The sequence below is a fragment of the Eriocheir sinensis genome, unplaced genomic scaffold (assembly GCF_024679095.1).
Source record: "Eriocheir sinensis breed Jianghai 21 unplaced genomic scaffold, ASM2467909v1 Scaffold1027, whole genome shotgun sequence".
Taxonomy (NCBI): Eukaryota; Metazoa; Arthropoda; class Malacostraca; order Decapoda; family Varunidae; genus Eriocheir; species Eriocheir sinensis.
In genome coordinates this window covers 116,867-127,228 of record NW_026110327.1, presented here as the reverse complement: position 1 = coordinate 127,228, position 10,362 = coordinate 116,867, and the positions used below count along the sequence as shown (strand labels likewise).

General features: G+C 51.9%; 1 protein-coding gene across 1 annotated transcript; it reads left to right on the top strand.

The window, feature by feature from the left end:
• The first annotated feature begins 3,388 nt into the window (after positions 1-3,388).
• Positions 3,389-4,601, top strand: LOC126988980 (uncharacterized). Its single transcript, XM_050847434.1, has one exon. The coding sequence runs from the start codon at positions 3,482-3,484 to the stop codon at positions 4,394-4,396; it is 915 nt and encodes a 304-aa protein (XP_050703391.1). The 5' UTR covers positions 3,389-3,481; the 3' UTR covers positions 4,397-4,601.
• Positions 4,602-10,362: the final 5,761 nt, after the last annotated feature.

Here is a 10,362-nt window from a genome sequence, read left to right as displayed (position 1 = left end):
GCTACTCGCTGCTCCTAAAAAGAATCCAAAGAGGTGGCCGAAAGATAAGTCAGTTTCGGGGAGAGGTGTCCTGATACCCCTCTTGAAAGAGTTCAAGTCGTAGGCAGGAGGAAACAGATGAAGGAAGATTGTTCCAGAGTTTACCAGCGTGAGGGATGAAAGAGTGAAGATGCTGGTTAACTCTGCATAAGGGGTTTGACAGTATAGCAGCGGGGGGGAGGCATGCAGTTAGCAAGTTCAGAAGGATAGACGATAGAAAGAGAGGCAACATTGCGGCGGAATTTAAGAGGTAGAAGACTATCATATGAGGAGGAGAGCTGATGAGACGAAGAGCCTTTGCACTCTGTCCAGAAGAGCTGAGGGAGGAGATGCATACCCATACGAGGGCGGACAAGGCCCCTGTATATGGACAGCAACTGTGCAGGGAGAAGAAGACGGTACAGAACGCCCAGCCTCGAGGAAGCTGATTTAGTAAGAGATGAGATATGTGTTTCCAGTTGAGATTTTGAGTTAAGGATAGACCGAGGATGTTTAGTGTTGAGGAAGGTGATAGCTGGGTGTTGTCAAAGAATAGGGATAGTTGTTTGGAAGATTGTGTCGAGTGGATAGGTGGAGAAACTGTGTTTTGAGGCGTTGAAGGACACCAGGTTCTTCTTGCCCCAATCGGAAATAATAGTAAGGTCTGAGGCTGCAGCCTCCAGCCTTGAGTCGTTAAGTTCCTGAAGGTGGGTCTTCTATTAAAAGAAGTTGAATAATGCAGAGGAATCATCGGCGTAGGAATGGATAGGACAGTTCGTTTTGGAAGAAGATCATCAATGAACAACAGAAAAGAGTGGGAGATAGGACAGAACCTGTGGGACACCACTGTTAATAGATTTAGGGAAGAACAGTGACCGTAGAAATAGAACGGTCAGAAAGGAAACTGAGATAAAGGTACAGAGAGAAGGATAGAAACCGTAGGAGGTAGTTTAGAAAGCAAGATTTGTGCCAGACCCTATCAAAAGCTTTTGATATGTCCAGCATAGCAAAAGTTTCACCGAAACGGCTAAGAGGATGACCAAGAGTCAGTTATAGAGATCACCAGTATAACGCCCATTGCGGAACCCATACTGGCGATCAGATAGAAGGTCAGAAGTGGAAAGGTGCTTTTGAATCTTACGGTTAAGGATTGATTCAAAAGCTTTAGATAGACAGGAAAGTAAAGCAATAGGACGGTAGTTTGAGGGATTGGAGCGGTCACCCTTCTTAGGTACAGGCTGTGTGAAGGCATACTTCCAGCAAGAAGGAAAGGTAGATGCAAGCTGCGGTGGGCTCCTTCCAAGTAGAGCTCACGTACGGCGATAGGTCGTGTGAAGGCTGGATCGACGTGCAGTCCTCTCTTACCACGCCTCTGCTCTCGTGGGAGCACTGCAAGGCGCTGGGTGTGGTTCCCGCCGACTTCCCGAGGCAGATACCAGCCGCCCGGCCCGCCGCGGCCGCCGCCCGGGTAAGCGAGGCGCGGGGCAGCAGCGCACCGCGCGCCGCCACCCAAGGCCACGCAGCGGCCTCCGCACCTCACCCGAGCCAGCACACGCAGCCACCACCCGCCCTCCATATCCACACGTCCCCGTCGGAAGCTAAGGAGTACTTCCTGAAGGAGTACTCGGACGTGCTGGTGACGAAGGAGGCCTTAAGGATGGCCTTAACGATGGCGGGTCCCCCGATGAGAATCCACCTGAGGGAGGACGCGCAGCCGTTCGCCATACACACTCCCAGGGTCATCCCTCTCGCCTTCAGGGATGCAGTCAAGCAAGAACTGGATTCTATGGTGACTCAAGGCGTCATTGCCCCCGCGGGCGACGACCCATCCCCTTGGTGTCACCCCTTAGTGGCTGTGGCCAAGCCTAACGGTGGCGTCCGCATCACCACCGACTTGTCGAAGTTAAACAGCCAGGTGTCCCGTCCAGCCCACCCTTCGCCCACGCCCTTCACAGCAATACGGAGCGTGGACCCGGAGGCGCGGTTCTTCACGACGGTCGACCCCCTGTGTGGTTACTGGCAGATTCCGCTGGCAGAGGAAGATCAGCCACTCACCACTTTCATCACGCCTTACGGACGTTTTCGCTACTGTCGAGGCCCCATGGGTTTCGCCGCCACGGGCGACGCCTTCTGTTTACGCGGCGACACGGCACTCCAAGGCGTGACCAACTGTGTGAAGGTAGTGGACGACGTGCTGCTCTCCGACAAAGACTACCTCACGCACCTCCGCAGCATCGATAAGGTACTATCTCGGTGCAGGACGCACGGCATCACTCTCAACGCCGAGAAGTTTGTCGTGGCTGCTCCGACTGTGTCCTTCTGCGGTTACCGGCTCTCAGGGGATGGTATTGCGGCCGACCCGGAGAAAGTGCGAGCTATAGCAGACTTCGCCACGCCTTCCAATCTGACGGATCTCAGGTCCTTCATGGGATTGGTGAACCAGCTGGCAGAATTCTCTCCCGACATCACCGCCGCCGCCTTACCTCTTCGTCCCCTGATGAGCCCGAAAAGGACGTTCACGTGGACACCTGACCATGACCAGGCCTTCCAAAAGGTGAAGGAGGCCCTGTCAAGTCCTCCGGTCCTTGCCACGTTCAACCCAGCCCTCCCCACCACCCTGCAGACGGACGCCTCGCGCCTGTACGGCGTAGGTTACGCCCTCCTGCAGGACCACGGAGGAGGAAAGTTCCGCCTGGTCCAGTGTGGCTCGCGATTCCTCACCGATACTGAGACTCGCTACGCCACCATCGAGCTGGAGTTACTGGCAGTGGTATGGGCCATGTCTATGTGCAAGTTTTACCTGATTGGCCTACAACACTTCGACCTCATCACCGACCACAGGCCCTTGGTCCCGATCCTGAATAGCTACACGCTGGACGCCGTCGAGAATCCCCGCCTCCAGCGGCTGAAGGAGAAAATCTCGGCGTTCATCTTCACAGCGGTGTGGCGTGCGGGCAAGGACCTCTGCATCCCCGATGCCCTTTCCCGCTTTCCCGTCAGCCGCCCGACGCCGGAAGACGAGATGCTCGGCACGAATGCCAGCCTCTCCGTCAGCAGCGGCGTCACTCTGCAGGCCGTACACTCCCTCGCTCGCCCCCAGCCTTCGTCAGCTCCTGACGAGGATCTGGCACTCGAGGAGTTGCGGAAGGCGGCCCGCGACGACCCCTCCTACACCAAGCTCCTGGAGAAGGTACGGACCGGGTTTCCTCGCGACCGCTTTGACCTCCACAACGCCCTCCGCCCGTACTGGAAATTCCGGGAGGACCTCTACGCAGATGGGGACCTCGTCTGGTATGGTGCTCGTGGTCGTCCCGCAGCCCTTCGTCGCCGTGTCCTGTCCCGCCTCCATGATAGTCATCGCGGAGCCGAAGCCACCAAGCGCCGCGCTCGTCAGGCCGTGTATTGGCCCGGCATAGACGCGGACATCGTCAGCACTGTCCGCGCCTGTGAGCCGTGCCAGGTTATGCTACCTAGCCAGCAGCAGGAGCACTTGTTGTGCGACGACAACCCCACCAGGCCCTTCGAGTCAGTGTCGGCCGACTTCTTCACCGCGGCTGGGAAACACTTCCTAGTCGTCGTCGACCGACTCTCTGGCTGGCCTGTGGTGGTCACCTGCGGCTCCGACACGACGTCTGCCGCCACCATCCGCTACTTCCGGCGCCTCTTCCGTGATCTGGGTGTCCCTGTGCGTCTGCGGACTGATGGAGGCCCTCAGTTCACCAGCCGGGAGCTCGCGGAATTTTTGGAGCGATGGGGGGTCCGCCACAACGTGTCATCGCCCAACTACCCACAGTCGAACGGACACGCCGAAGCGGCAGTGAAAGCAGTTAAACACCTCATCCTGAAGGTGGCCCCGTCCGGTAACATCGACTGTGAGGCGTTCGACAAAGGCCTTCTGGAGCTGCGTAACACACCGAACTCCACGGGCCGCTCCCCGGCCCAGGTCTTGTACGGCCGTCCTCTCCGTTCCTGCGTCCCTGCCCATGCCAAAGCCTTCGCGAAGGAGTGGCAGGCCAGAGCCGAGAGCTGTGACCGCCGCGCCGCTACCCGTGCCCGAGATGCCAAGGCCCGGTATGACGCCCATGCCCGCCCGCTTCAGCCGCTGAAGACAGGTGCTCTCGTGCGCATCCAGGACCCAACCACGCAGCGTTGGGACAAGGTGGGCACGGTAATGGGCGCCGGCCGGTCTAGGGCCTATCACGTCCGGATGCCGAGCGGCCGCATCTTGTGGAGGAACCGCCGTTTCCTTCGGCCGGTTCCGCCCCCTGCAGTCGACACCCCGGTCGTGGACGAGTCTCCTCCACGCCCGGACTCACCTCACCTCGCTGTGCCCCGTCGCTCGGAGCGGCTCAGAGCCAAGGCACCCGCTCAAGACTAGGACTATGAGCGTGAAGGGGGGAGGGAGATGTGGGTAATGTTAGTTCTGAATATAGGCACCTTGCCTGGGGCAACACTAATCCTGCGGTGTCAGCGGTTTTGACCGTTGTGGCCCCTCAGAGGCTGGCAGTGCCTCAGGGGCCAGTTCACCCCGTCTCTGTATCGCGTACGCACGTACTCGTTCTTTCTCTGTTACTTTCCATAGAATATACGGAATTTAGTTTATTCAGTGTTTGTCTATCCAATGATTACAAGTGTCGACAAGTACCTGACCAACAAAAAGCATTGTTGATGTGGTATCCAGAAACTGCTCAAATATTAGCCAGGAAAGAGCGGCGAGGCGTGGCGCGGGGTAGTCAACGGAGGCCGAAAAGTGACCAAGCCTGGGTGGGTCGCCGCCGAGTTTGGGATTTTTTTTGAAGGCTGTTATGACTGTTATTATTGTTATTATTATTATTCCGCCCGTTTTGAAGAGTGTGGCGGAGGCGGGGACAGTGTGTGTGTGTGTGTGTGTGTGTGTGTGTGTGTTGCCTCACGAGGTGTCAAGTAGAGTTCAAAGGCTGCTGCTGTGTCACGCTATCAACATATACAAGTCACTGTACGCCCCGGACACCTGAGATGCCCGTGTCAGCTGACCATCACCGGAGCGACGGCGGGCGCGGCGAGCACTGCACACCCTGCGGGGCTCCATCGCGCTGCCTCGCCTCACACTGTAAAATGGCCGCCCCAAACACTGCCCCGCCACGGCCGGAGCTCTCACATGCTTACCGCTGCTACGTCATCTTCATACTGATTTTTTTTTTTAAACACAACGTCCACTAGGAGGAGTGCCAACAGCCCGCAGACACAGGAAAGCCGCCCACGCTAGTGTAATACGTGTGAATGAGTCACAGCGTAACGGCCATCACGTCACGGGCTGCCGCTGCCGCCCCGCCCTCCGCCACCGCTGCCACACCGCCCCGGCCCTTCGCTGCCCTGCCCGTCCCCTGCTGCTGCCCGGCGGGGTGCCTCAATTGGCCTGAAGCTCACATTACCTCATCTCGGTGTGGGAGGCGCCAGTACCGGCACAGTATAGGGCGACAGATAAAGCACAAAGTGGCCTCTGGTGACGTGCCCGCCGCCGGGCGACACCCGTCCTTCTCTCTCGCCCCGCGCCCCGCTCCCTGCCTCTCATTCCGCGGCCCTGGCCTCTCCTTCCCCTCGTTACCGTACTGTGGGCATGGTAACAGTCACTTACGACTGCTGGCGGCTCGTCCGTGCATGAAGGGTGGCAGGAACAATGACGCTGAGGGGAGAACACAATGCCGGGGTTGGCCGCGAGCTGACCAATCACATCACACGGGTTGCACTCACGCGGGCGCCGCCGCCCATTCCAACAAACCCTCTTCTCTGCCTCCCGCCCGCTGTGCCCCACGCCGCCGCTGCCTCACGTCACTAAATCATTTACACAATCCTCTCGTCACCTCATCTCCGCGTGAAGGGCGCCGGTAACAGCTGCGTATCCCTTAGAGCAGGGATTGGGGAGGGAGGGGAGGAGGGACTGGGTGCGCGCGGAACATGGCCGCCACGCGCTGGGACCCATATCATGGAGGTAGACCCATATAGCCTAGTCAAGCCCCGTTATCCTGCCCTAGCGACTCCACGCCCCATCTTCCTCGTGTCCAAATGAAATGGTTAACCAGAATCTCCACTCTTTCGTCTCTTCCAGTAGTAAAGTAAACAGTAGCCTCCCTTGAACGGCGTATTCTTAATTAAAATTTTTGCTACAACTGTCGGCTTCATACTCTGTCAAGATAGTCGAGTCGGGAGATGGGTCCCCATGCACCATGGTGACATATTTTTCTCACTTACATGTTTGTAATCCTCGAGGTGTCTAGTAAACAGATTTTTATGTTCCCGTCATGAAACTTGTCCCAAGGGGTTCTTTAGCGGCCATCTTGGATTTCCGACGATAATCAATAATCGCATAACTTTTGAGCTAGTCATCATGCAGAGACAAATGAACAATTTTTCCTGGGTAAAGTTGACTTGAGAAATTGATTGATGGGGTTATCTTTGTGATCAGGTTAAGTTGAACACATTAAAACTCGGTAAATATGAAAAAAAAAAAAAAAAAAAAAAAAAAAAGATCAACACTCATACACTTGCAAATGAGTTATTTGCATATATACAAAACTATAATAATCCGATGAGTTCTGCAATCACCGATAATTGCTAGTAATTAGGAAAAGAAATAAGATAAGCAGGTAGTTACTGAGCCTACCTGCCTACATATTAGACTTAGTCCTAACCAATAATGGGAACTTGCTACGTGAGTTGGAGGTGGGCGGAGAGTTAGGAAATAGTGACCACAGAACGGTTCGTTTTAGCTTAGACTGGGCGGTAACCCGCGAACCAAACCCAGTGTTAGTGCCAGATTTTAGAAGGGCAAATTACGAGGGGCTTCGAAGACATCTTGAAGGGGTAAACTGGGATAATTTAGGGATTCATGAGGGCCAGAACTGCGAATTGGAGAGCCAGGAGAACCAGGTAGAAATGTCTTACAATAATTTAGTTAGAGTAATATTAGAGGGGCAAGGACAGCATATATCACAGCGAACACTTAGAAAAGAAAACAATGATACTAAGTGGATGACTCGTGGACTAAAACACGAGATTGGGTTAAAGAAGGGAATTTATCAGAAAATAAAGAATGGTGAAACACATCTCAGGGGCCGGTACGTCGAACTATCTAGATTAGTTGAGAAAAAAACACCAGGATAGCAAAAAGGAACTATGAGATCAAAGTAGCAAATGAGGCGAAAAGTAACCCTAAGGGCTTCTTTCAGATGAATAGAACAAAAACACGGGAGAAAATTGGACCGCTGAAAACAAACACAAGGGAGCTAGTAGAAAATTACGAAAATATAAGCACATTGTTGAACGACTCCTTCCTTTCAGTATTCACACAGGAGGATCGAACAACTATACCGGAAAGGGTTCAGGTGTACGAGGGCGGGGATGGCGATAAATTGAGGGATATAATAATTACCAGGCAAGTAGTTCAGGACGAGATAGATAAGCTTAAGAAGAACAAGTCGCCAGGTCCTGACGGGATATTTCCGAAGGTATTAAAGGAATTAGGTGATGTACTCAGTGACCCACTAACCGACATCCTTAAGATGTCGGTAAATACTGGCTATGTGCCGAGCCTATGGAAAGTAGCTAATGTGACGCCGATTTTTAAAAAAGGGGACAGGTCAGTTGCTTCAAACTATCGCCCAATTAGCTTAACATCGGTTATAGGCAAGATGCTGGAGTCCATAATAGCCAGGAACATTCGGGAGCATTTAGAGAAACATAGCTTATTTCACGAATCGCAGCATGGGTTCACAAAAGGTAGGTCATGCCTCACCAATCTCTTGTCCTTCTACAATAAAGTATTTGAGGCGGTTGACAGAGATGAAAATTATGATGTAATCTATCTTGATTTTAGTAGAGCGTTTGACAAAGTTCTTCACCAACGAATGCTGCTTAAATTACAGCCTCACGGAGTAGAGGGTAAGGTTTTGAACTGGGTCAAGGCGTGGCTTAGCAATAGGAAGCAAAGAGTGCAAATCAATGGTAAAAGATCTGACTGGGGATGTGTTACGAGTGGGGTCCCACAAGGTTCGGTATTAGGTCCACTTTTGTTTATTATTTATATCAATGACTTAGATGCAGGAATTAGTAGTGATGTTAGTAAATTTGCAGATGATACCAAGATCGGTAGAGTAATTGAGTCGGATCAGGACGCTAGTATTCTCCAAGGTGAACTCAACAGATTGTATGACTGGGCGGATAAATGGCAGATGGAGTTCAATGTAGGGAAGTGCAGTATTCTGAGTGTAGGTAGGAACAACCCCTCACATAACTATCGCTTAAATGACACTCTCATAAGCAGGTTTGGGTGCGAGAGGGATTTAGGGGTCTTAGTGAGCTCTGATCTCCGTCCAAGGGCACAATGCATTCAAGCTAGAAATCGAGCTAATAGGGTACTGGGATTTATTTCAAGGAGCGTAAGCAACAGAAGCCCCGAAATCTTCCTCAAACTATATTTAGCATTAGTTAGACCTCATCTTGACTATGCGGTTCAGTTCTGGTCACCCTACTATAGAATGGATATCAAAATGTTAGAATCGGTGCAGAGGAGGATGACTAAGATGATTCAGGGGCTGAGAAACTTGCCATACGAGGAAAGACTCAGTTAAACTTGCATTCTCTAGAAAGGCGAAGGGTGCGTGGAGACATGATCGAGGTTTATAAATGGATGAAGGGCTTTAATAAGGGAGACATTCATAAGGTTTTGTTGGTAAGAGAACCGGGTAGGACACGAAGTAACGGGTTTAAACTGGATAAATTCAGATTCAACAGGGACATAGGCAAAAATTGGTTTACTAACAGGGTGGTGGATGAGTGGAATGGGCTTAGCAGTCATGTGGTGAGTGCCAATACAATTGTCATATTCAAAAATAGACTAGATAAATTCATGGACAGCGATATTAGGTGGGGTTAGATACACGGGAGCTTACGGTCAAAGGAGCTGCCTCGTACAGGCCTACCGGCCTCTTGCAGACTCCTGCGTTCTTATGTTCTTATGTTCTTATCTTATATACTTTCACTGCCAGATAAATGCTACTCTTGTAATAATATACTTTGACTCATGAATTCGAGCCTTAATAGAACTGTCGAGGAACTGAAATCTATTTTAAAAGGAGTGAAGGTTATGCAATAGGCAATTATCGAAGCGTCTCGTTCTCGTGCACAGTTCCTTTTAGTCACATCCACTTCATACCTTTTCTTGATTTTATGAGCTCGAAAAGGAGGTTGCAGGTCAAAGGGGCGGGAGCAAGGAACGGAGTGAGAAGGGCGTTAGTAGAGGAAAAAAAGGTGAAGTGCAAAAGGAAGAAATGAGAGAGACAGGAGGAGAAAAATGGAGGGATTTTGACAAGGAGAAAAGTGTTGGTAGAGGAAGAAAAGGTGAAGGTTAATAGGAAAAGAGGAAAGAGACAGGGGGAGAAGATAAGAGGGGTGCAGACAAGCAGAAGGGTATTAGAAGCGTAAGGGAATGATGATAATGGGAAAAATAAGACGATAGAAGGAGGAGGAGGAGGAGAAGGAGGAAGAAAAGAAACAAAGAAAAAGAAAACAAAGAGAATGAAAGAAAAAGAGAGAGGAGAAAGAGAAAGAAAAAGAAAGTGAGGAAGAGAAAAAAAGAAAAAGTGAGAGTAAGAGGAAGAGGAAGTGGAGATGGAGGTGACGGTGGTGGTTGAGGGAGAAGAGGAAGGGATGCGAGACGGTACGGCAGACGCGAACGAGATAATTAGAGAGATACAGGTGCGCCCGGTTGTTAGCTGAGATTAGGAGAAGCCTCGGAAGATACGGGGAGAGAGTGAGAGGTGAAGGGTGCGATGAGGGTCGATAACAGGTGTGAAGGACGGTAGGGAAGGCCGGGAGGGACATGCAGTTAGGGAATAAAGGAGAAAGAGGAGGCGGGGCAGGAGATGAAACACGGGAGGGAAAAGGGTGTGATAAAGAGCGATAATGTGTCAAAAGGCAGAGAGGAGGCGGGTGAAAGAGGAGGCTTGGAAAGGTTAAGGATCTGTCAGAGGGTGAGATAAAGAGAATGGAGAAAGAGCAGAAGGTGGAAATTGATATATAGAGGCCTGTAGGAGCTAAGTAGAAAGGCTTGCAGTCCCGGGGAAGTGAAGAAGGCTGAGGGGCGTGCAACTTGTGCGGGTGAAGAGATGGAGAAGGAGCAGAAGGAAGAGGAGGCGGCAGGAAGAAGTGCATGCAACTATCATTTGGCAGATGAAGAGATGGAGGAGGAAGAGGAAGAGGAGAAGATAGAAAGCAGGTGGAGTCAGAAAGTGATAGAAGCGTGTTGGGAGCTGATGTAGAAAGGCGTACGGTGAAGAGAAGGAGAAGGAGCAGGAGGAAGACGAGGCG

Coding starts and splice junctions, on each gene's coding strand:
- LOC126988980 (XM_050847434.1), top strand. CDS start 3,482: ATGCTACCTAGCCAGCAGCAGGAGCACTTGTTGTGCGACGACAACCCC.